Below are 25,810 nucleotides of genomic sequence, written 5' to 3' on the forward strand. Positions count from 1 at the left end.
GGAGGCCCCGCCCCTGAAGGTACACAGCTGTCAGAGGGAGGGGCCCACACCCTGGGGAGGCCCCGCCCCTGCAGGCACACAGCTGTCAGAGGGAGGGGCCCACAAGCTGGGGAGGCCCCGCCCTGCAGTCCAGCCTTCCACCCTCCCGACCTCTTGGCCTCTTGATGTGGGGGACTTCTGGAACCCACCAAGCAGTCCTTATCTGGATTAACACTTGTTGGCAGGAGGAGGAAATCCAATTAAACATGTTCCTTATATTAAAGTGACAGAAAAAAACTATTCAACACTGATGTTTTATTTTCTCAAGTTTATCATTTTTACAAAACAAAACAAAAAGCAGGTATCAAAAACAGCAAGAGTTTGTAGAATTCCCGCCTGGCGACTTCCGCTCGGCTGTCTACTCCCGGGGTTGTTCTGGAGCTAACAACTTCGTACACGCACCGGGCGTGTTCTGAGAACCAGCTCGGTCTGCCCGACAAGCTGTTTCGCTGTGTGGCACGTCCCTTCTAGAAACACCGAGCTACAAGAGCGTGCATTTGTGTGCATCTGCTCCAGTCTTCCGAGGCCCCATCACCGGGAAGGACACTGGGGCCACTACGGGCTGAGAGGCACGGGGAGTGCCGGTGTGGACCTCAGGACGGCTCCTGACCGCGCACGCTGTCTCCTGGGAGCAGGACGCGGCGCTCCGGCCCAGCGGGCTCTGCTGCTCTACAGGGAGGCTTCCCTGAGCAGGACGGGCGCTGAGCGGCCAGGGCTCGGAGGGCGGCGGCCCGGGGGGGGGTGCCCCCCCACTGGTTCCAGAAACCCACTTTGCTTAAATAAGGGAAGTAGGGTCCAGTTTTGCAATGTTAATAGCTGCCAGTCTGTTGTTTTTAAAAAATGAAGATCATTTCCTGACCAGCAATGAGTTAGGAAACTGGCCTCCAATTCTGACCAGATCCCTGCACGACAAAACCAAACCCAGCCGACGACACGCTACAGTCGCTCAGGGACACCTGAAGGCAGGGGTCTTACACAGCCGGGCACACGGCACGCGTGTGAGCAGGACCCACTGCGTCACTCCGATTCTCACGAAGGGAAACCTTACGTAATCCTGACAGACACGGGAAAGGGAGAAAGCTAAGCTGGGAACAGACGCCGCCCACAGGGCAGCGGCGGCGTCTGGGGGTTTTGGTCTTTGTACCGGCAGCTCCTGCTCCCCGGCAGGCACCCGTTCCCGCCGGGCTACACGGTTTTCCTTGCAGTCAGGACACGGACGATGGAGCCCACTCCTCCTGCGGCCAGCGCCTAAAACAAAGCGAAATGCAGAGGTTGACGACACAGCACGGTGTCGGGTCCGACGGCCAGGCCCGCTGACGGCAGGAGCGCCTGCGGCCAGCGGCTGAGGCCATCACACAGGTCTCTCTGCGCACGTCTTCCAAGCCCAGGGCACCTGCTCGTCTTGTTTCTGACGCCTGCAGCAGGTGCTCCACTATCAGCTCATAGCTCCTGCACCCCTCACTCTCAACCCCCAGGACCAAGCAGTACCCCAGCCTCCATTCTGATGGGTTGGCCCGCCAGGGTTTCTCCCAAGGCAAGAAGGCGTCTACCAGGGAGCACCTGGGGGCCTGGGACCCTGAAAACCTCTCCTTCGTGGACTGGAAGCTCCGGTCCACTTCTGTTCACCCAGTCCTTGCGGAGCCCCCTGCGTCCTGGGCCAGGTGCTGGGGCTCCAAGAGCGAGCAGAGCGGCACCTCCTGGTCTACGGTCAGTTACTGATTTACCCTAACTTAGTAGACGGCACGGTTACGCTGGGAGTGTCAAAGAACACACATGGGGGAGGCGAGCCGGCAGGCGGGCACGTGCTGGGCGACAAGATGACGCATGCCTCCACTCCCCACCTCCGAGAGAGAACGGCCAGCTCACCCTCCAGTGCTTCTGTGAGCGAGCGAGGATAACCGAGCCCCCTGTGTCCGGGCCAGGTGCTGGGGCTCCAAGAGGGCAGAGCGGCCACTCAAGCGCCACTGTGGCCCTGGCCGCGCGGGCTCCAGAGCTGCCCTGGCAGCTTCCCACCGGTAACTGCCGGTGACAGGGAGGTCTCGCACCTCACAGGGCTCCTGCGGGGGTTCAGCGGAGCACGGACGGGCACGGCGTCAGAAAGGCTCCGCGGACAGGATGACCGACAACAACAACAAACACTGCCACCCAACCTGGCGTCGCACAGGGCAAAGGGCGGAGCTACTCCCCATGGGCCCTGGAGGGCTGGTGTGGGGCACTGAGGACTCGGACCGTGCCCACAAGCCCCCACGCTCTGACCATACCCACAAGCCCCCGCGAAGAGGGCGCCCTGTCTTCACTTTGTGTGTGTGTGCCCCCACACGCTGCAGACGGACTGTGCCTGGGGAATCGGGAGGCTGTTACAGGACATGCTTCTCACCTGCAGATGGTTCTAGCTGAGTGTTATCGTTCCTGTTTGTGTCGGTGCGACATGCGATGGGAATTAAAGATTACCTCATCAACTTTTAACTCAAAGCTCGAAACTCCATTTTTTTTTTTGATGAATGGTGTTGCCAGCATCTGCTGACATCGAAAAATACATGGAAATGGAAAAAAGACTAAGTTTTTATTTTCTCTGTTTTCCTTTTTAAAAATTAAATTGTGGTAAAAGAGCGAATTTCAGGAACTCATGGAAAATGAATGGAAATATAAAAATTTTAAATCTATGCACAGCTTTATCATACATTTCCCCTCATATAAACATAGAATGTGCCATTTGACAAATCTTTCACTGTGAAGTTTGGTGCCATTAACTCCATTCACAACGCTGTGTGGCCGTCACCGCGATCGACTCTCCAAACTTTCCCATGATCCCAAACAGGACTCCCGGGAGCCACAACCCCCAATCCCATCTCCTGTTCCTGGTACTGATGCTCCCTCTGCTGACGCGCCCTGGGCACTCAGCCCTCATGGCGTCCACCCTCCGCGTGGACAGACGCGCCCTGGGCACTCAGCCCTCATGGCGTCCACCCTCCACGTGGACAGACCGCCCTGGGCACTCAGCCCTCATGGCGTCCACCCTCCGCGTGGACAGACGCGCCCTGGGCACTCAGCCCTCATGGCGTCCACCCTCCACGTGGACAGACCGCCCTGGGCACTCAGCCCTCATGGCGTCCACCCTCCGCGTGGACAGACCGCCCTGGGCACTCAGCCCTCACGGCATCCACCCTCCGCGTGGACAGACCGCCCTGGGCACTCAGCCCTCATGGCGTCCACCCTCCATGTGGACAGACGCGCCCTGGGCACTCAGCCCTCATGGCGTCCACCCCTCCGTGTGGACAGACGCGCCCTGGGCACTCAGCCCTCATGGCGTCCACCCTCCGCGTGGACAGACCGCCCTGGGCACTCAGCCCTCACGGCGTCCACCCTCCGCGTGGACAGACACGCCCTGGGCACTCAGCCCTCATGGCGTCCACCCTCCGCGTGGACAGACCCGCCCTGGGCACTCAGCCCTCATGGCGTCCACCCTCCGTGTGGACAGACGCGCCCTGGGCACTCAGCCCTCATGGCGTCCACCCTCCGCGTGGACAGACCCGCCCTGGGCACTCAGCCCTCATGGCGTCCACCCTCCGCGTGGACAGACCCGCCCTGGGCACTCAGCCCTCATGGCGTCCACCCTCCGCGTGGACAGACGCGCCCTGGGCACTCAGCCCTCATGGCGTCCACCCTCCGCGTGGACAGACCGCCCTGGGCACTCAGCCCTCATGGCGTCCACCCTCCGCGTGGACAGACCGCCCTGGGCACTCAGCCCTCATGGCGTCCACCCTCCATGTGGACAGACGCGCCCTGGGCACTCAGCCCTCATGGCGTCCACCCCTCCGTGTGGACAGACCGCCCTGGGCACTCAGCCCTCACGGCATCCACCCTCCGCGTGGACAGACCGCCCTGGGCACTCAGCCCTCATGGCGTCCACCCTCCATGTGGACAGACGCGCCCTGGGCACTCAGCCCTCATGGCGTCCACCCTCCGCGTGGACAGACCGCCCTGGGCACTCAGCCCTCACGGCATCCACCCTCCACATGGACAGACGCGCCCTGGGCACTCAGCCCTCATGGCGTCCACCCTCCGCGTGGACAGACCGCCCTGGGCACTCAGCCCTCATGGCGTCCACCCTCCGCGTGGACAGACCCGCCCTGGGCACTCAGCCCTCATGGCGTCCACCCTCCGCGTGGACAGACCGCCCTGGGCACTCAGCCTTTATCATGGCGTCCACCCTCCGTGTGCACAGACGCGCCCTGGGCACTCAGCCCTCATGGCGTCCACCCTCCGCGTGGACAGACCCGCCCTGGGCACTCAGCCCTCATGGCGTCCACCCTCCGCGTGGACAGACGCGCCCTGGGCACTCAGCCCTCATGGCGTCCACCCTCCGCGTGGACAGACCGCCCTGGGCACTCAGCCCTCATGGCGTCCACCCCTCCGTGTGGACAGACCGCCCTGGGCACTCAGCCCTCACGGCATCCACCCTCCGCGTGGACAGACCGCCCTGGGCACTCAGCCCTCATGGCGTCCACCCTCCGCGTGGACAGACGCGCCCTGGGCACTCAGCCCTCACGGCATCCACCCTCCACATGGACAGACGCGCCCTGGGCACTCAGCCCTCATGGCGTCCACCCTCCGCGTGGACAGACCGCCCTGGGCACTCAGCCCTCATGGCGTCCACCCTCCGTGTGGACAGACCGCCCTGGGCACTCAGCCCTCATGGCGTCCACCCTCCATGTGGACAGACGCGCCCTGGGCACTCAGCCCTCATGGCGTTCACCCTCCGTGTGGACAGACCGCCCTGGGCACTCAGCCCTCACGGCATCCACCCTCCGCGTGGACAGACCGCCCTGGGCACTCAGCCCTCATGGCGTCCACCCTCCGCGTGGACAGACCGCCCTGGGCACTCAGCCCTCATGGCGTCCACCCTCCGTGTGGACAGACCGCCCTGGGCACTCAGCCCTCATGGCGTCCACCCCTCCGTGTGGACAGACGCGCCCTGGGCACTCAGCCCTCATGGCGTCCACCCTCCGCGTGGACAGACCGCCCTGGGCACTCAGCCCTCACGGCGTCCACCCTCCGCGTGGACAGACACGCCCTGGGCACTCAGCCCTCACGGCGTCCACCCTCCGCGTGGACAGACCCGCCCTGGGCACTCAGCCCTCATGGCGTCCACCCTCCGCGTGGACAGACGCGCCCTGGGCACTCAGCCCTCATGGCGTCCACCCTCCGTGTGGACAGACCGCCCTGGGCACTCAGCCTTTATCATGGCGTCCACCCTCCGTGTGGACAGACGCGCCCTGGGCACTCAGCCCTCATGGAGTCCACCCTCCGCGTGGACAGACCCGCCCTGGGCACTCAGCCCTCATGGCGTCCACCCTCCGCGTGGACAGACGCGCCCTGGGCACTCAGCCCTCATGGCGTCCACCCTCCGCGTGGACAGACCGCCCTGGGCACTCAGCCCTCATGGCGTCCACCCTCCGCGTGGACAGACCGCCCTGGGCACTCAGCCCTCATGGCGTCCACCCTCCGCGTGGACAGACGCGCCCTGGGCACTCAGCCCTCATGGCGTCCACCCCTCCGTGTGGACAGACGCGCCCTGGGCACTCAGCCCTCATGGCGTCCACCCTCCGCGTGGACAGACCGCCCTGGGCACTCAGCCCTCATGGCGTCCACCCTCCGCGTGGACAGACGCGCCCTGGGCACTCAGCCCTCATGGCGTCCACCCTCCGCGTGGACAGACGCGCCCTGGGCACTCAGCCCTCATGGCGTCCACCCTCCGCGTGGACAGACCGCCCTGGGCACTCAGACTTTATCATGGCGTCCACCCTCCGTGTGGACAGACGCGCCCTGGGCACTCAGCCCTCATGGCGTCCACCCTCCGCGTGGACAGACCCGCCCTGGGCACTCAGCCCTCATGGCGTCCACCCTCCGCGTGGACAGACGCGCCCTGGGCACTCAGCCCTCATGGCGTCCACCCTCCGCGTGGACAGACCGCCCTGGGCACTCAGCCCTCATGGCGTCCACCCTCCGCGCGGACAGACCGCCCTGGGCACTCAGCCCTCATGGCGTCCACCCTCCGCGTGGACAGACGCGCCCTGGGCACTCAGCCCTCATGGCGTCCACCCCTCCGTGTGGACAGACGCGCCCTGGGCACTCAGCCCTCATGGCGTCCACCCTCCGCGTGGACAGACCGCCCTGGGCACTCAGCCCTCATGGCGTCCACCCTCCGCGTGGACAGACGCGCCCTGGGCACTCAGCCCTCACGGCGTCCACCCTCCGCGTGGACAGACGCGCCCTGGGCACTCAGCCCTCACGGCGTCCACCCTCCGTGTGGACAGACACGCCCTGGGCACTCAGCCCTCATGGCGTCCACCCTCCGCGTGGACAGACCGCCCTGGGCACTCAGCCCTCATGGCGTCCACCCTCCATGTGGACAGACGCGCCCTGGGCACTCAGCCCTCATGGCGTCCACCCCTCCGTGTGGACAGACGCGCCCTGGGCACTCAGCCCTCATGGCGTCCACCCTCCGCGTTTTCAGACCGCCCTGGGCACTCAGCCCTCACGGCATCCACCCTCCGCGTGGACAGACACGCCCTGGGCACTCAGCCCTCACGGCGTCCACCCTCCGCGTGGACAGACCCGCCCTGGGCACTCAGCCCTCATGGCGTCCACAATCCGCGTGGACAGACCGCCCTGGGCACTCAGCCTTTATCATGGCGTCCACCCTCCGTGTGGACAGACGCGCCCTGGGCACTCAGCCCTCATGGCGTCCACCCTCCGCGTGGACAGACCCGCCCTGGGCACTCAGCCCTCATGGCGTCCACCCTCCGCGTGGACAGACGCGCCCTGGGCACTCAGCCCTCATGGCGTCCACCCTCCGCGTGGACAGACCGCCCTGGGCACTCAGCCCTCATGGCGTCCACCCTCCGCGTGGACAGACCGCCCTGGGCACTCAGCCCTCATGGCGTCCACCCTCCATGTGGACAGACGCGCCCTGGGCACTCAGCCCTCATGGCGTCCACCCCTCCGTGTGGACAGACCGCCCTGGGCACTCAGCCCTCACGGCATCCACCCTCCGCGTGGACAGACCGCCCTGGGCACTCAGCCCTTATGGCGTCCACCCTCCATGTGGACAGACGCGCCCTGGGCACTCAGCCCTCACGGCATCCACCCTCCACATGGACAGACGCGCCCTGGGCACTCAGCCCTCATGGCGTCCACCCTCCATGTGGACAGACGCGCCCTGGGCACTCAGCCCTCATGGCGTCCACCCCTCCGTGTGGACAGACCGCCCTGGGCACTCAGCCCTCACGGCATCCACCCTCCGCGTGGACAGACACGCCCTGGGCACTCAGCCCTCATGGCGTCCACCCTCCGCGTGGACAGACCGCCCTGGGCACTCAGCCCTCATGGCGTCCACCCTCCGTGTGGACAGACCGCCCTGGGCACTCAGCCCTCATGGCGTCCACCCTCCGTGTGGACAGACGCGCCCTGGGCACTCAGCCCTCATGGCGTCCACCCTCCGTGTGGACAGACCGCCCTGGGCACTCAGCCCTCACGGCATCCACCCTCCGCGTGGACAGACCGCCCTGGGCACTCAGCCCTCATGGCGTCCACCCTCCGCGTGGACAGACCGCCCTGGGCACTCAGCCCTCATGGCGTCCACCCTCCGTGTGGACAGACCGCCCTGGGCACTCAGCCCTCATGGCGTCCACCCCTCCGTGTGGACAGACCGCCCTGGGCACTCAGCCCTCACGGCGTCCACCCTCCGCGTGGACAGACACGCCCTGGGCACTCAGCCCTCATGGCGTCCACCCTCCGCGTGGACAGACCCGCCCTGGGCACTCAGCCCTCATGGCGTCCACCCTCCACGTGGACAGACCGCCCTGGGCACTCAGCCCTCACGGCGTCCACCCTCCGCGTGGACAGACACGCCCTGGGCACTCAGCCCTCATGGCGTCCACCCTCCGCGTGGACAGACCCGCCCTGGGCACTCAGCCCTCATGGCGTCCACCCTCCGCGTGGACAGACCGCCCTGGGCACTCAGCCTTTATCATGGCATCCACCCTCCGTGTGGACAGACGCGCCCTGGGCACTCAGCCCTCATGGCGTCCACCCTCCGCGTGGACAGACCGCCCTGGGCACTCAGCCCTCATGGCGTCCACCCTCCGCGTGGACAGACGCGCCCTGGGCACTCAGCCCTCATGGCGTCCACCCTCCGCGTGGACAGACACGCCCTGGGCACTCAGCCCTCATGGCGTCCACCCTCCGCGTGGACAGACGCGCCCTGGGCACTCAGCCCTCATGGCGTCCACCCTCCGCGTGGACAGACGCGCCCTGGGCACTCAGCCCTCATGGCGTCCACCCCTCCGTGTGGACAGACGCGCCCTGGGCACTCAGCCCTCATGGCGTCCACCCTCCACGTGGACAGAGGCGTCCTCTGCTGACGCGCCCTGGGCTATACCCACCACGGTCACGGGAAACACTTCATGGTTTCTATTGCTTATTTTTTTTCCTTCACAAAGTTTTAATATTTCAAATTTCAGGATTATGTTTGCTGGATAAATTGAAGTGTGGAAATCAGACTCTGGTGCTAAGGAAGCCTCACTCTCATTCCCACCCTGGCGGACGGCACTGGCAGTGTGCAGGGGCACGGCTGAGCGCGGGCCTGCGGCAGACGGGCGGGGCTCACCTTCTCGTGCCACTGCAGGAGCACGGCGCTGCTGTTGTCGGAGGGGCTCTCGAAGCCCTTGTAGATGTACTTCATGAGCAGGTCCACGCCGTTCCTGTCCAGGGACTGCACGGCCTTTTCTATGTCGCCGGCCTTGAAGGAGATGAGCACCTTCAGCACGATGCTGCCTGCCCGGTCCTGGGGGAACACACGAGGCAACAGCGTGACTCCTGAGTGTGCGGCTGCACCTGCGCAGGGCCATGCCGGGGAGGGGACGCCCAAGCGGAGGCCCAGAGGGGGCGCGTGCTGCCGGTGTGCCCAGGGCCTACGGCAGAAGCGCAGCAGGGAGCCAGAGGGGCGCAGAGAGGAGGCTCATGCGCCCGGCGGCCACGGCTTTTCCCCTGAGAGTGAGAAGGCGGGAGGGTCTGAGAGTACCGGCAGGAGCAGGGAGAGCTGGCGGAAGCGAGGGCAGACAGAGTGGACAGGCTGTGTCGCTTAGCGCTCCAGGGCCTGAGGGTGGACAGAGTCACAGGCAGAGCCCGGAGCACTTTCTAACACAGCCATCTGACAATTTATTCAAACAGCAACTGCATTTTACCTCTCAACTGAAAAACAAAACAAGAAAACTGATTTGCAATTCTTCCTTGAATCATCTTTCAGAAATACTTTTTTTTTTTGACAGATATAGACAGTGAGAGAGAGAGAGAGAGAGAGAGAGAGAGAGAGGGAGAGAGAGGTCTTCCTTCTGTTGGTTCATCCCCCAAATGGCTGCTACGGCCGGCATGCTGCGCCGATCCGAAGCCAGGAGCCAGGTGCTTCCTCCTGGTCTCCCACGTGGGTGCAGGGCCCAAGCACTTAACATCCTCCACTGCCCTCCCGGGCCACAGCAGAGAGCTGGCCTGGAAGAGGAGCAGCCGGGACTAGAACTTGGCGCCCATATGGGATGCCGGCGCCGCAGGCAGAGGATTAACCAAGTGAGCCACGGCGCCGGCTCCCAGAAATACTTTTTTTAAACACTTCCTTATTTTGGAATTTTAAGAGACTTGTCTCACAGCCCGAAGCTGCTAGTCACGCGAGGTACAGAGGGGTGTTCCTTACACAAGCCGCTTTTTCTGGAAAAGCTGCCCCAACACCACTGTGCTCTCATTCGCCTGTCACAGGACATCTAAGGTCACCTCCCCTGTCACACAGGACATCTAAGGTCACCTCCCCGTCACACACAGGACATCTAAGGTCACCTCCCCCCCCTGTCACACACAGGACATCTAAGGTCACCTCCCCTGTCACACACAGGACATCTAAGGTCACCTCCCCGTCACACAGGACATCTAAGGTCACCTCCCCTGTCACACAGGACATCTAAGGTCACCTCCCCTGTCACACACAGGACATCTAAGGTCACCTCCCGTCACACACAGCACATCTAAGGTCACCTCCCCTGTCTCACAGGACATCTAAGGTCACCTCCCCTGTCACACACAGGACATCTAAGGTCACCTCCCCGTCACACACAGGACATCTAAGGTCACCTCCCCGTCACACACAGGACATCTAAGGTCACCTCCTCCCCCTGTCACACAGGACATCTAAGGTCACCTCCCCTGTCACACACAGGACATCCAAGGTCACCTCCCCTGCCACACACAGGACATCTAAGGAGCACCTCTCCTGTCACACACAGGACATCTAAGGAGCACCTCTCCTGTTACACACAGGACATCTAAGGTCACCTCCTCCCCGTCACACACAGGACATCTAAGGTCACCTCCCAGTCACACACAGGACATCTAAGGTCACCTCCTCTGTCACACACAGGACATCTAAGGTCACCTCCCCGTCACACAGGACATCTAAGGTCACCTCCCGTCACACAGGACATCTAAGGTCACCTCCCCGTCACACACAGGACATCTAAGGTCACCTCCCCGTCACACAGGACATCTAAGGTCACCTCCCGTCACACAGGACATCTAAGGTCACCTCCCCGTCACACACAGGACATCTAAGGTCACCTCCCAGTCACACACAGGACATCTAAGGTCACCTCCTCCCCCTGTCACACACAGGACATCTAAGGAGCACTGCCCCTCCCATCACACACAGGGACTCCCAAGGAGTGCCCGCCTCCTCCTGTCGCACAAAGCGGCCCCTGGGGCCCCTCCCGTCCGGGTTCTCACAGGACGTTTCTTCCGCCTGCTGCTCCCTGCAGTTCAGCCTGTGCAGTGGCCCCACGCACACAGCCATCTTTCTCAGCTACAACCTGCCACCCACAGGCCGCGATGAAACCACCCCCAGAGAAGCAGGAGGCGTTGACACGGAAATTCCAGTAATGCTCCCAGCAACTTCCCCTTAAGAAAAAGCAGCCGCTGCCTAGACAGTTCATATGCATCCGCCTGTTACTGCCAACTCTGATTTACTTGGGGGACTCCGAGGTCTGAACAGCCACTGCCCTGGGGGTGACGCTTCCGACTTGGTTCTGACCGCTGAGCACCGAGAGACTGGCTCTTATTCAGTGACACACGGCTGCAGGGGACGGGAACCGTGAAGGGACACGGCTGCAGCCAGGAATTCACTTCTGGAGTGCATGCCAAGGAACAATCGACCAGAACGTGCTCACCTTGGACTTTACCACGGAAAACCCCCCATCCAAACATGTGACAGGAGATTAGGTACATATGTCAGCACACAGCTGGTAAAACGCTACAGAAGTAAACCTACTGCTAGGGAAAATGTTCACGTACATCGCTATACAGAGGAGGAAAGCTATAACACTTCTCTTCGAAAAAACACTCATGGAGAAATTCTACAAACACATGCTAGCCCCAGAGAGTAGTAACTTACCACTGACTGGTTTCTCTGTTGACTATTTATATAACTAAGCAAGAGAGAGAAGGAGAGGGAGGCACAGAGAGAAGTTCCACCTGCTGATTACTCCTATAACAGCTGGCACTGGGGTGGGACAACGCCAGGCACTGTGGCCATCAGCTGCCTCCTATGGTGACCGTTGGCAGGAGCCAGGGCCTGAAACCAGGCACTCGGATGTGGACGTTGACAGCTAAGTGCCGCGCCTGGCCTATGGAACCTGTTCCTGTTTGTGCCAGTTTTTTTATCTCAAAGCCTTTGCCTAAATCCAGCCGGAGGGGGCTCCTCCAAACACCACAGGAAGGGTTCTCCACCGCTGAACTTCCTGCGTCCAGAACACACGTCTCCTAAGTCTATTAGGGTGCTGTTTTCTTAACTGTTCTTTTCCTTTTTTTAAAAAAGGTCTGTTTATTTGAAAGGCAGGGTGAGAGAGAGAGAGAGAGAGATCTTCCACCCGCTGGTTCCCTCCCCGGATGGTGGCGACAGCTGCAGCTGGGCCGATCCTCAGAGCCGGGGCCCAAGCTCTGGGGGACCCCGCGCTGTGCCAGGCCCTCAGCAGAGGGCCGGACGGGAAGTGGAGCAGCGCTGCCGGGCTGACCGCCCTTTCCAACATGACGTTTTCAGGCCCATCGAAGCGCGCCGTGAGCCCTCCTGTGTCAGACGGTCCCCAGCCGGCGGGCCGGGTCTGTGGCCGGGCGGGCACTCACCTTCACAGCCTGGCTCCTGGTGTTGATGGGAGGGTTCTTCAGCGCCGCCTGCAGGGCGGCGGTCATGTTCCCTGTGCCGGAGGTTAAGGGGCAACAGCGAGGGCAGCCGGACAGCCCCGGGGACTGAGCTTCTCAGGACTCGATGTCCCCAACTCACAGAAAAACGACCTCGGACGCTGGGCTCAACCCAGGGTTGGCTGCCGGGGTGTCCATCACAGGGAACAACGCATTGGGCTTTTTTTTTTTTAGGACAAAGTCCATTCACCCTTGGTTCTCACTATCAAAGATGGCCTGATAACGTTGTCCTGAGACCCCGAAACACACATCAGGATCCCCAAGCCCTCAGCTCGTCTCCAGCAAGACGCCATTTCCCGGGACGTGGGAGGACAAAGACCAACCTCCGCCTCGCTGCGCTGAGACCCCGGTGGCTCTGCGGGACGCCGCCCTGGCTCCGGCCCTTCCCCACGTCCTGGAGGCCACACCTATCAGCCCGCGGAAGCGCCGGGGAGCGAGGCACGGCAGTGTGGGCCAATCAGACCAGGGGAGGCACAGCCATTCCCCTACATGGAGCCGCGCCGCCGCCGCCCCTCCCTCGCCGGCGCTGCACCCGGCCAGGAGCCAGCAGGCCCCCGGCGCCGCGGAGCAGGCCCGGCCCTTCCGTCCGCAGAGCCAGAGCCGGGGCCGGCGGCCAGCGGGGCCCAGGCTGCACAGCCCCAGGCCCTCACTCGGCCGCCACGGCAGGACGCGGGCGCCGAGCGGTCCCCACGCACCGCCGCGGGGCGCGGGCGCCGAGGCGGCTTCTGCCAGCGCCCCGTGTCCCCCACGGATCCGGTGCAAACGCGGACCCGAAGTCCCGGCTGCTCAGACACGCCCAGGGGAGCGGGCACTGCCGGACAGCGGCCTCTCGCGAACGCCCGGCCCGCGGGGCCCCACGCACACGCCCGCGGGCTCCGCGCACTCCCGGGGCCCCCACGCACACTCCCGGGGGCTCCGCGCTCGCCCGGGGGCTCCGCGCACTCCCGGGGGCTCCACGCACACGCCCGGGGGCTCCGCGCTCGCCCGGAGGGTTCCACGCCCCCGCCCCCGCGGGCTCCGCACACTCCGGGGGCCCCACGCACACGCCCGCGGGCTCCACACACACGCCCGGGGGCTCCGCGCTCGCCCGGGGGGCCCCACGCACACGCCCGGGGTCTCCGCGCACTCCCGCGGGCTCCGCGCACTCCCGGGGGCCCCACGCACACGCCCGGCTCCACGCACTGCCGGGGGGACCCACGCACACGCCCGGGGTCTCCGCGCACTCCCGCGGGCTCCGCGCACTCCCGGGGGCCCCACGCGCACGCCCGGCTCCACGCACTGCCGGGGGGACCCACGCACACGCCCGGGGTCTCCGCGCACTCCCGGGGGCCCCACGCGCACGCCCGCGGGCTCCGCGACCCCCGCACGGCCCCGCCGCAAGGATATTGCCGCAGGCACGAGTCCACCTCGCCCTCGTCCGGCCCCGCCTGGCCGTCGCCGCCGTCCTCCTCGTCCACGAACTTGTTCTCGTCGTACTCATCCACGTCCACCTTCCGGAACCGCGCCGACGACACCGTGTTCTTCGACATCGCCGCCGCCCGCCGCCCCCGAGCCGCCCGGACCCCCGCGAGCCGCCGCTGCCGACTCACTTCCCGCTTCCGCCCTGGGGCGTGGCCGGCCGCGCGGCTGGGGGGGGCTCCGCGCATGCGCGAGGCCGGCGCCCGCCCCCGCGGCGCGCAGGCGCGGCTCTCCGCCGCGGGGCGGGGCGCGGCGGGCGGTGGCGAGACGCGATTGGGCGCTCGCGCGCGTCACGTGACGCGGGTTCCCTTAGAAACGCGGGCCTGCGGTGCGGCCTCCGGTGGGCGGCGGCGGGCGCCGCGGCTGTCCAGTCAGCTGTGTCCCCGGCCCCGCCTGAGGGCCGGGCGCGCCGCGGCCCCTCGTCGGCAGGGCCGAGGGGCGGAGGGATGCGTGTCCGGGCGCCCGCATCCTCCCGCGCCTCCCGGACGCCGCCGGGGCCGCTCCCCGGACCGAGCCGCGCGCGGCAGCCCCGCGAGCGGACCCCGACCCCCTCGGCCTCGGCCGGTCGGCGGCGGGGCGGGGGCCGGGCCGGGCGGCAGAGCCGGGGTGAGCCTGCGGGGCTCGCGGAGCGGGCGTTCGGGGCGGGCGCGCGTGGGCTCCCGGCGCTGAGGGGACCCGGCCCCCCACTCGTGTTTCTGGGGCGCGTTTCGGGACCTCGGAGGGCCGAGCGCTCGGCGGGGCGCGCCCTGCGTGTGCGCCTCCCGCGGCGCGGGGTCTCGCGGCCGGGCCCTCCCACTCATTACCCACGTCTCCTGGAGCAGACGCGCCACGCGCGTGGAAAACGCGTGTTACCCGTGGCGCCGGCCTCGGCCCCCCCCCCCCCCCGGAGCCCGAACGCAGAAGGTGCCCAGCGCGTGCGTGGTGCGGTGGGCAGCGCGGGGAGAGAGGGGCGCGGAGGCCGGGGAGGCCCACGCGGGTGCACTCGGCCCCTCGCAGAGCTCCTGGGCAGCGGTGCGGGGAAGTAGCCTGAGATCCACGCCTAGCCAGAGTCCCGCACACAGCTCACGGAGGCTGCGTGTGACAGGACACCCGCGCGTGGGCTTCAACGTCTCCTGGCAGTAGAGTCAGTGTTTTCCGATTCCACGGCCTTGGCCAAGTTCTGCGCGCAGGAGAGAAAGCTGGAGAAGGGGGGGGGCAGCCTTTTCCCTCCAGGGCGGTCACCGTCTGCCCAGGTGACAGAGTGGCATCTGGTTAACGTGCAGCCTCCCCGGGACTGCGGGCCACCTGCTGGCATTGTTGCTGCGGCGACTGGCGTTATGTAAGATTAGGATGTGTTTTGGTGTTTTTCTGCTAACTGTAGCGCAGGCATAAACAGTGTGCTGCTTTGGACGCCCAAGCTGACTGTACTTCTGTTCTGTTTAATCGAGATTTTCCGCCAGAGGACACTGAACCTGGGACGCGCTGCCGGGTGGAAATGGCAGGGGAGATCGCCGAGCCGGGGCCTCCCCCTTCCTGCAGGCCTGTCCCTCCAGGGGGTCTCGTTTAGGTAACCCTTGTGTTCTCCTTGGAGGGCTGGGGCCGTGTTGGGTGCCAGCGCGGGGGATTTAAAGCGGCCTCTGTAATTGCCGGTTGTGGGCTCAGAACTCCGCTCTGGAATGGGTTAAGCCTTACCAGTTCTTACCAGTTCTCGGCCAGGTGCATCCCCCTGAGATGTTGGACACGCCCTCTCCAGGGAGGTGTGCTAATTTCACGGTGATGCCTGTTCACAGCAGGTGCTCACTTGTGCCCGGGAATGACTGATGCGACAATTCAGGGGCAGTCCTCAGGGCTGAGCAGTTCCCAGGTCCCGTGGATGCCTCCCCTGCCCTCAGTAGCTAATCCTTACCTCTTCATCAAGCTTTGGGGGTGAGAGAGCGAGCTGCGTCCGGCCGTCTTTTTTTTTTTTTTTTTTTTTGACAGAGTGGACAGTGAGAGAGAGAGAGAGACAGAGAGAAAGGTCTTCCTTTTGCCGTTGGTTCACCCTCCAATGGCGCACCGCGCTGATCTGATGGCAGGAGCCAGGTGCTTCTCCTGGTCTCCCATGGGGTGCAGGGGGGCCATCCTCCAATGCACTCCCTGGCCATAGCAGAGAGCTGGCCTGGAAGAGGAGCGACCGGGACAGAATCCGGCGCCCCGACCGGGACTAGAACCCGGTGTGCCGGCGCCGCAAGGCGGAGGATCAGCCTAGTGAGCCGCAGCGCCAGCGTCCGACCGTCTTTTAGGTAGAAAGTAGCTGCCAATCCACTTGGTTGCGGGTTGTGCGTTTGTCACCTTGGGTGATGTTTGTCTCCTTATTTGACTTCTTCAAGTGTGCGCTTGGCCCTGACACACGGGCTCTGTCGGCTCCTCTGCGTCGTGCAGCGGACCTCGCGTGACTCCCTTCTGACTGGAGTCTCCGGGGTCCGTGCTGTGCCTGTAGCTCTGTTCTCCGTGACGCCCCAGAGCGAGGGCGTTGTTGGAAGGGACTTCAGGGACGCCTCCCCTGTGCTGGGTCTTTAAGCGCTCTTCCTGCTGCGCGTCTCCCAGACCTCACACGAACAGCGCTGAGCCCTCCAGCCTGGCACTCTTGTGGAAGATGACACCTCAATTGTGGATTATGATGCAAAATAAAGAAGTGGATTTCTTTTTTTTTTGTTTTTCTTTTTCATTTTTTTTTTTTTTGACAGGCGGAGTGGACAGTGAGAGAGAGAGAGAGAGAGAGACAGAGAGAAAGGTCTTCCTTTTTGCCGTTGGTTCACCCTTCAATGGCCGCTGCGGCCAGCGCATCTCGATGATCTGAAGCCAGGAGCCAGGTGCTTCTCCTGGTCTCCCATGCGGGTGCAGGGCCCAAGGACTTGGACCATCCTCCACTGCCTTCCCGGGCCACAGCAGAGAGCTGGCCTGGAAGGGGGCAACCAGGACAGAATCCGGCGCCCCAACTGGGACTAGAACCCGGTGTGCCGGCGCCACAAGGCGGAGGATTAACCTGTTAAGCCACGGCACTGGCCAAGAAGTGGATTTCCATTCTGACACTGCCTGTTTAGTACTACTGTTTTCTAGCAACATAATTACTGCAATGTAAAACAATCTAGCTTGTTACCCATAGACTGTATCACTGTTTAATGTGCTTAATAATATCCAGACAAGCTGGCTCTGTGTTGAGACCACCAGCCTTCAGCATCCAGGCTGATCGGTGTGATTGATTGGTTGTGATTCTGCACTGGAGGAGTTGGGCAAGCTGCTTTGTAGTGGAGACTTCACGTTGAGTTCTTGGGAGACTACAGGTGCCCTACATCTGGGGTGGTGGTGCTCCTTCAGCCCCCACTGGGAAGCCTGCGTCCCACATGGAGCGCTGGTTCGAGTCCTGGCTACTCCGCTTCTGCTGTGGCTTCCCTGCAGTGGGCCTGGAAAGGCCGTAGGCGATGACTCAGGTCCTTGGGTCCCTGCCTGGAGTGGCGCTCCGGCTCCTGGCTGCAGCCTGGCCCAGCCCTCGCTGTGGTGGGCCTTTGGGGAGTGAACCACTGGGTGGAAGCCCTGTCTCTCTGTCTCCCTCTCTTTGTGACACTCTGCCTGTTGAACAGATCAAGGAATGTTGTAAAAGATTCCATAAATCTGTGCTCTTGTCTCCGGAAAACAGGGACAAGTCAGGGTGGACCTTGCTTTCTAAACGTTGTTGTGAATGAGGTCTTTTATGTAATGCTCCCTGCTTGTGCTGGTAGCAGGATAAGCTGTGGATTTTAAAACATGGATGCTGTGTTTCCTAGCACTAGGATTTGTTAATGCTGACGGTTTCAGGGTTGTCTCCTGTCGCTCTGAGATACAGGCCAACGTGGATGTCGTTTCCCAGCACGTGGTTCTGAGAACACTGGGGAGCTGGGCCGTGCAGCCTTCCTGCCTCGCCCCACTCCGGCGGACGTGTCCTTGGTCTTCTGCCCGCTGCTCTGCTGTCCACAGGAGCGACTGCTGACATTGCTGCGTGTGCTTCTGCGGTCTAGTTGTAACCCTGTGCTCTTTGATCTCTTCCTTCGTGAGCACATGGGTTATATTTCTATGTGTAGACTGAGCGGAAACACTTCCTTTGTAGAATAAGCCATTTGCCGGCGAATGTTGTTTGAGTTGCTGGCTGGCGTGCACTGAGTCCTGTTTGGTCTCTGTGGCGTCTCTCCTATGGAAGGCTGGTTCACAGCTGTGTTTCGCTGCCTTTGATGTTAGGGTTAAGCTGGTTTTATGAATGCTTTTAGAGATTCCCAGCTTTTTCCCATGCTAATAGTTTGAGTTGTAAATATCAAGGTCTTTATTTTTTTTTAAGATTTATTTATTTATTTGAAAGGCAGAGTTAGGCGAGGGGGGGGGGCAGGGAGTCTTCCATCTGCTGGTTCACTCCCCAGTTAGCCACAACGGCCAGAACTGGGCTGATCTGAAGTCAGGACCCAGGGGCTTCCTCCAGGTCTCCCACGTGGGTGCAGGGCCCAAGGACTTGGGCCACCTTCCACTGCTTTCCCAGGCCATAGCAGAGAGCCGGATTGGAAGTGGAGCAGCCGGGACTCGGACTGGTGCCCATATGGGATGCCGGCACTGCAGGCGACGGCTTTACCTGCTATGCCACAGCATTGACCCCTGAGCTAATATATTTTTTTCTTTTATTTTTTTATTTTTGACAGGCAGAGTGGACAGGGAGAAAGGTCTTCCTTTGCCGTTGGTTCAACCTCCAATGGCCGGCGCACCGCGCTGATCTGAAGCCAGGAGCCAGGTGCTTCTCCTGGTCTCCCATGGGGTGCAGGGCCCAAGCACTTGGGCCATCCTCCACTGCCTTCCTGGGCTGGCCTGGAAGAGGGGCAACCGGGATAGAATCCAGCGCCCCGAACGGGACTAGAACCTGGTGTGCCGGCCCCGCTAGGTGGAGGATTAGTCTATTGAGCCATGGCGCCGGCTTTTTTTTTTTCTTTTCTTTTTTTATTTTTGAGAGGCAGAGTGAACAGTGAGAGAGAGAGACAGGGAGAAAGGCTGAGCTAATATTTTTAGAGCCAGGTCTTTGATCATCTTTCCCTCTCTTCTATGGTTTTAATTTTTTGGTTTTGTTTGTTTTGTTGAGTCAGTTTTAGAATTCTTATTTTCCTAGAAAATTGTGTATTTCACCTAGATTTCCGATTTCTTGATAAGAAGTTGCACAAAATATTGTCTGTTACTTTAAAAAGTTTTCATTTTATTTGATAGGCAGAGAGACAGACACAGAAAGCAGGTCTGGACACAGAGGTCTTTCATGTGCTACTAATTCACTCCTAGATACCTGCAACAGAAGGGCGGGGCCCGGCTACACCGGGGGTCCTGTGGCCTCCCAGGGGGTCACCAGCAGGAAGCTGGGGTTGGAAAGGGGGCTTTTCCCGGCGTGGGCGTTGAGCGGCGCCTGACCCTCCGAGCCGAAGGCCCCCGTAATTATTTTAGTGTCTGCCGCGGCCGTGGGGTCTTTGCTTTTGGAGTGCTACTGCCGATCAAAGAAAATACTGAAGTACTTTTCTCTGTCCCCAGAGTGTTCGTCACACGTTCTGGCAGCATAATCTTTGCTTAAAAAATGAGGAAGCAAACTGTCTCAGACTCGGAGTTTGATAAAATGTGGCGGATCCTGGGTCCTTATCGTTTCTTACTGCCTGTGCTTGTCCTGTTGATGTTTTGTTCATAGGAGCACTTCGAATGTTTACAGCGTACAGACGCCCCATGAATAAGTCCTTTCCTTACGTTACTTAATCCTGAGAGTAGCGTAGGGCCCAGGAGTTAGTGTTCCCATTCTGTGTGCAAGTAAACCAAGGCTTGGCGCCATTACGATGCTTGGCCAGTGACCCCAGTTAGCAGTGGCAGAGTGGTGTGGGAACCAGGTCTGTTGATGCTTTTTGTCACCGCTCTTTCAGTGAATCTTATTTCTAACTATAATACTTAGTGTTTTTTTTTTTTTTTCCAAAAATGAGTGTATAGCCAAGTATCGAGTGTCTACACCCTAGGTTGAAACGAAGGACAAATTGTAAGGCTAAATAAAGTTGTGGGGCCAGTGCCGTGGCGCACTGGGCTAATCTTCTGCCTGCGGCTCCAGCATCCCATATGGGCACTGAGTTCTGTCCCGATTGCTCCTCTTCTAGTCTAGCTCTCTGCTGTGGCCTGGGAAGGCAGTGGAGGATGGCCCAAGTGCTTGGGCCCCACGCCTGCGTGGGAGAGCAGGAGGAAGCACCTGGCTCCTGGCTTCAGATCGGCACAGCTCCGGCCATGTGGCCATCTGGGGAGTGAACCAGAGAATGGAAGACCTCTCTCTCTCTCTGCCTCTCCTTCTCTGTGTAACTCTGACTTTCAAATAAATAAATAAAATCTTTAAAAAAATTAAAAAAGAAAAGAAAAGTTATAATTGGGCAGAACCCCGAAGGCTCTAGTCTAGTGTGAGTGCCAGTGGGGAAGCACAGACCGCGTCAGCTGTGAGCAGAGGGGAGTACCCTGGGGCTGGCCGTCTAGGAAGAAGCGGGCGGTCGTGTGACAAACCAGGTCCCGAGCAGCCAGGAGCTGCAGGGTTTGCAGGCAGATGGGATCATCAAGTTTGCAGGAAGAGCCAGGTGGGCGGGGCTGGTGTACACGCCCCTGAGCCGTGTGTGTGTGTGTGTGTGTGTGTGTAACAGTGTAGTGAGGAGGTTTTTGGCTGTGGCGGAGGCTGTCACCTGTGCTTGTGCACAGGCTACTTGGAGGCCACAGCGGGGCCGGGCAGTGGCTTCCAGCAGAGGGGTCTGTGCAGCCTGCCTTGTCCTGTTGGCTGCCCGGCGCGAGGTCACCTTGGGAGTAGGCTGGCTTAGGTGGTTTTTTCCCGGAGGGAGAATGATTCTGACTTCTGCTGCTCGTCACGGGGCAGCAGGTCCGACAGAGCTCCTCAGGGCCAGCCTGGGGGGCTCAGGGGCCCTGCGGGATGAGGAGTGTCGGCGGCAAAGGAACCACACCAGAGCCAGGAGATCAGTCAACGCCCAGGACGCAGCCGGGTTCTCGACGTTATTGGGAGGGGAAGAGCTTTTATAAACACAGAGAGGGGGCTGTCCAGGGCACAAGGGAACCGAGCCAACCAGCTGGAAGGTAAGGCAGGACACGAGTCGGGCACGCCCTCAAGGGCCTATCACAGCCCAGGACACATACTGTCCATGAGTACGAGGTCTCCTGTCAGGCTAGGTGCCTCCCCGGGGGCCATCTTGGATTGTTGGAAACGCTGAGCCACTGGGATGCGGAAGTGAGGCAAACTCGAGCAAAGGCTTAGCGGCCTTGTCCAGCGGAGGCTTAGCAACTTTGTTTCCTCTTCGGTTGGAGCCCCCCCCCCCCCCTTCTTCCAGCTGTTCCACTGAGCCTTCCCACCTTGTCTGCATATTTTGAGACTAGACGCAGAGCCTGTTTCCAGGTACTTAGTGTTACACAGAAGATGCCACTTCTTTTGGTACGTGGGGATCAGGTAGCAATTCCATTTGCTTTGTAAAGTCAGGGTGAGACGTACGTGTGGTGTAACTGCCCATCTTACACTGCCGGGTGTGCAGGGAGGCGTCACGGAGGCACGTTCACGGTCGTCCAGCCCTTCCCACGACCGTCTCCAGAAACTTCTTATCTGCAGGACAAACCCTGTGCCCGCACGGTGAGTGCCGACCTCTCCCAAGCCCCTGGCCCCACCACTTTCTTACCAGTTTGACTTCTGTAGCAGCCACATTCAGCACTCCTCTGTCTTCAGCCATAGTTTATCTTACTTTATTTTTATTTTTTTAGATTTTATTTATTTATTTGAAAAGTAGAGTTAGGGAGGGAGGGAGCGACAGATAGAGAGGTGAAGGACCCCAAATCTGGGAATCCAACGCGCTCGGGTGGTCGCCCAAAGACCCAAAACTCCAGCCCAGTAGATGCAAAAGCAAGAGGATATTTATTTATTGTTTGCGCAAACGGGCTCCCCAGCACCACAGGCAGCGAGAGAGCGAGAGAGCGAGAGAGCCCCGAGCAGGGGTTACAGCAGTTTTTAAAGACAATAGCCACCTGATTAACATATGTATGTGGGGCGTTAGGTGATTAGCTACCTTGAAGGGCAAACTCTTGTTGCATTTTAGCGAGGGAAGGGGTAAGTTTATACAATGGTCACAGAACCTTATTGCAACTCTTTTCTGGAGCCCTGCAAGCGTTATCGCGTGAGACAGTTACACAGAGCAGTTTCCCAAGGTTATTCTGCAGGCGGGTGGAGACAGTTATCTTAAGGAATGGCTACTGTCAGCAGCCACACTTTTTAACCCTTGCTAAAATATTATTTTAATATTTACTTTTAGCAGGGGTCTTACAGAGGAATTTTCTGTCTGCTGGTTCACTCCCCAAATGGCCACAGTGGCCATCCAGGGCTGGGCCAGGTTAAAGCCAGGATCTTCTTCTGTGTCTCTCATGTGGGTGCAGGGGCCCAAGCACCCGGGCCACTTTCCACTGCTTTCCCATTAGCAGGGAGCTGGATTATAAGCAGAGCAACCGGACTTGAGCCGGTGCCTGTATGGGATGCTGGGGTCGCAGGCAGTGGCTTAGCCCGCTCTGCCACGATGCCAGCCCTGACTGATGTCCCCTGTCTGTGTGGACCACGTGTCACCTCCCCAGTTGCGTGTCGGTAGACGTGTGGATGGGGGTACACGTGCAGCACAGGAGACTTTGAGGTGCACAGTAACTGCAGCACTGTCCGTTGCCGTGGTCTCCGTTTGTGCATCGCCAGAGTCAGGGATGTCCAAAGTAAGGCAACCCCAGGACTTAGTTTGATAAGAGGTCCTGGAAAGGGAGTCGGGAGGCTTGAGGGCCCGAGCTCTGGGATCCGGGTCTGTTCAGGTCCCGCGCCCCAGGCTGGCCGGCCTGCCTGGCTCCCACGGTCTCAGAGGGCACCGTCTGGTACTGTGGTTCCAGCAGAACTCAGAACAGGGACTCGGTGAGGATTTTTCCAGGCTTTCGGTGAATTGGCGCTGTCATAATTCAGAGAGGCATTCAAACCCATGACTTGGGCACGAGTGTTGCAGCCGGCTCCTGGGTTGACTCCTGGCTGAGCTGTCACTCGTGGGCAGTCGCTGAAGCCGTGTGCTGTGAATGCTTGTTGGATGGGTGTACGGTGAGGTCAGTGTCACGGTCGCAGGACTGTTGGGGATCGTAGGAAGGATACAGGAAGGATGAGGAAGCTCCTGCTGGGGCGAGATAGTACCAGTCATGCTTTTCACTGGTACAGGTTTGCCATGGGACGTTCTTTAGATCCCTTGGAAGTGAGGTGAATGAATTCCATTCTGTTGAAGATTTTGGGTCCCATGTACCATGACTTGAAGGGACATGTAGTAGCAGTTAAAGGAAGGGCTGCTGGGGCGCACCTTGTGGTGCAGGCTGTTGACTGCTCTGTAGGGCCCACTAGGAGCCGGGTTTGAGTTGTGGCTGCCCACTTCCAATCCAGCTCCCTGCTAATGCACCTGGGGAAGCAGTGGAAGATGGCCCACGTCCTTGGGCCCCTGCCCATACGTGGGAGACCCAGATGAAGCTCCTGGCTTGGGCCTGGCCCAGCTCTGGCTGTTGTGGCCATTTGGGGAATGAACCAGCAGATGGAAGACCCCTCCCTCCCCTCCCTCCCCTCCCTCCCTCCCTCTCTTTCCCTTCCTCCCTTACCCTCCCTCCCTCCCTCCCTCTCCCTCCTTCCCTCCCCCCTTTCCTCCCTCTCCCTCCCTCCCTCTCTCCCTCCCTTTCCCTCTCTCCCTCTCTCCCCCTCCCTCTCTCTCTAACTGTATTTCAATTAAATAAATCTTTAAAAAACGATTTGCTTTCAGGAGGGTGGGATTCAATTGTAGCTCGTTGACACATGTCCAGATCTGTAGGAAATGTAGGTTTGACACAGCAGAGGGGGTGTGGAGTTAGTGTAGACACAGCAGGGGGATGTGGAGTTAGTGTAGACATAGCAGGGGGGTGTGGAGTTAGTTTAGACACAGTGGGGTGGGGGGTGTGGAGTCAGTGTGGACACAGCAGGGGGATGTGGAGTCAGTGTGGACACAGCAGGGGGATGTGGAGTTAGTGTAGACATAGCAGGGGGTGTGGAGTTAGACACAGTGGGGTGGGGGTGGGGGGTGTGGAGTTAGTGTAGACACAGCAGAGGGGGTGTGGAATTAGTGTAGACACAGCAGGGGGGTGTGGAGTTAGTGTAGACACAGCGGGAGGTGGGATGGGGTTGTGGAGTTAGTGTAGACACAGCAGGCGTGGTTGTAGTGTTACAGAAGCCTGGGGCAGGGAAACTGCCTTCATGGGGACGGGAACCAGAGACAATGGAGGATGGAAGGCAGTTTATTACAGCAGCGGGCCCAGCGGAGCCATTTCCTGAGAACGGAGCCTCCAGCCCCAGCGTCATACCTGACCTTTCCATAACTGGGAGGTTTACATAGCAGCCTTGTGACTCAGGACCGCACTCCCAGTGGTCAATGGGTCCAGTATATTTATAAAACAGAAACCTGGGGGACCGGTGCTGTGGCACCAGTTCTGGTCTCGGCTGCTCCTCTTCTGATCCAGCTCTCTGCTGTGGCTTGGGAAAGCAATAGAAGATGGCCCAAGTCCTTGGGCCCCTGCACCCATGTGGGAGACCCGGAGAAAGCTCCAGGCTCCTGGCTTCAGATTGGCGTGGCTCCATCTGTTGCAGCCATTAGGGGAATGAACCAGTGGATGGAGGTCTACTCTCTCTCTCCCTCTCTGCCTCTACCTCTATGTAACTCTACTCTCAAATAAATCTTAAAAAACCCTTTAGGGGCTAGTGCCGTGGTGTGGTGGGTTAATCCTCTGCCTGCACTGACATCCTATGTGGGCGCTGGTTCTAGTCCTGGCTATTCCTCTTCCAATCCGGCTCTCTGCTATAGCCTGGGAAAGCAGTGGAAGATGGCCCAAGTCCTTGGGCCCTGCACCTGTGTGGGAGACCTGGAGGAGACTCCTGACTCCTGGCTTTGGATCAGCACAGCTCCGGCCGTTGTGGCCATTTGGGGAATGAACCAACGGAGGGACAACCTCTCTCTCTGTCTCTCCCTCTCACTGTCTGTAACTCTACCTCTCAAATAAATAAATAAAATCTTAAAAATCCCTTAAGCAGACCGGCGCCGCGGCTCACTAGGCTAATCCTCTGCCTGCGGCGCCGGCACACGGGTTCTAGTCCTGGTCGGGGTGCTGGATTCTGTCCCGGTTGCCCCTCTTCCAGACCAGCTCTCTGCTGTGGCCCAGGAGGGCAGTGGAGGATGGCCCAAATGCTTGGGCCCTGCACCCCATGAGAGACCAGGAGAAGCACCTGGCTCCTGCCTTCAGATCAGGGCAGTGCGCCGGCCGCAGCGCGCTGGCCGTGGCAGCCATTGGAGGGTAAACCAACGGCAAAGGCAGACCTTTCTCTCTGTCTCTCTCTCATTGTCCACTCTGCCTGTCCAAAAAAAAAAAAAAAAAAAAAAAATCCCTTAAAAGCGATTCGTGGGCAGACTTCCGGGACAGATTTATGACTGGAGTTAACAGAAGGCAGGCTGGACATCTTCCCTCCCGAGAGAGGACACGGCACACAGCTGCTTCACTGCGCAGTGGAGTGGCCACTTTTCAAGGGGAGTGTCAGGGTCCACTTTGCTTACTTTGTCTCTGGTTGTAGCCTCATTGCTTCTACAGTAGGGTTAGTGTAGACATGACAAGTGTAGTGGGAGGGTTAGTGTAGACACGGCCCCTCACGCTGAGTCAGTGCAGAGGAGACAGGCGCTCCTCAGGCCGTTATCTTGTGCTTTTTTTTTTTTTTTTTTTTAAAGATTTATTTATTTTGAACGTCAGAGTTAGAGAAAGAAAGAGAAAGAGGTCTTCCACCTGAGTTTACTCCCCGGATTCTACAACAGCCAGTGCTGGGCCAGGCCGGAGCCAGGAGCTTCAGCTGGGTCTCCCAGGAGGTTGGCAGGGGCCCAAACTCTTGGGCCGTCTTTGCTGCTTTTCCCAGGCCATTGGCGGGAACTGG

At 60.6% G+C, this 25,810-nt stretch overlaps 2 protein-coding genes across 2 annotated transcripts in view; one reads left to right on the top strand and one right to left on the bottom strand.

Annotated features, from left to right (window-relative positions):
• Positions 1–274: 274 nt before the first annotated feature.
• Positions 275–13,929, bottom strand: ARPC5 (actin related protein 2/3 complex subunit 5). Its single transcript, XM_062211486.1, has 4 exons — positions 13,719–13,929; positions 12,259–12,330; positions 8,711–8,887; positions 275–1,287 (listed from the first exon to the last, which is right to left on the bottom strand). Exons 1-4 carry the CDS (start codon positions 13,860–13,862, stop codon positions 1,225–1,227), a joined length of 456 nt encoding a protein of 151 aa, XP_062067470.1. The 5' UTR covers positions 13,863–13,929; the 3' UTR covers positions 275–1,224.
• Positions 13,930–14,381: 452 nt separating this feature from the next.
• Positions 14,382–25,810, top strand: part of RGL1 (ral guanine nucleotide dissociation stimulator like 1) — a 209,908-nt gene continuing 198,479 nt past the window's right edge. The window contains exons 1-2 of the mRNA XM_062211487.1: positions 14,382–14,397; positions 15,219–15,337. The gene's annotated coding sequence lies outside the window, so the exon portion shown is untranslated. The remainder of the gene's footprint in view (positions 14,398–15,218; positions 15,338–25,810) is intronic.

This window comes from Lepus europaeus, chromosome 14 (genome assembly GCF_033115175.1).
Source record: "Lepus europaeus isolate LE1 chromosome 14, mLepTim1.pri, whole genome shotgun sequence".
NCBI classification, from domain to species: Eukaryota; Metazoa; Chordata; class Mammalia; order Lagomorpha; family Leporidae; genus Lepus; species Lepus europaeus.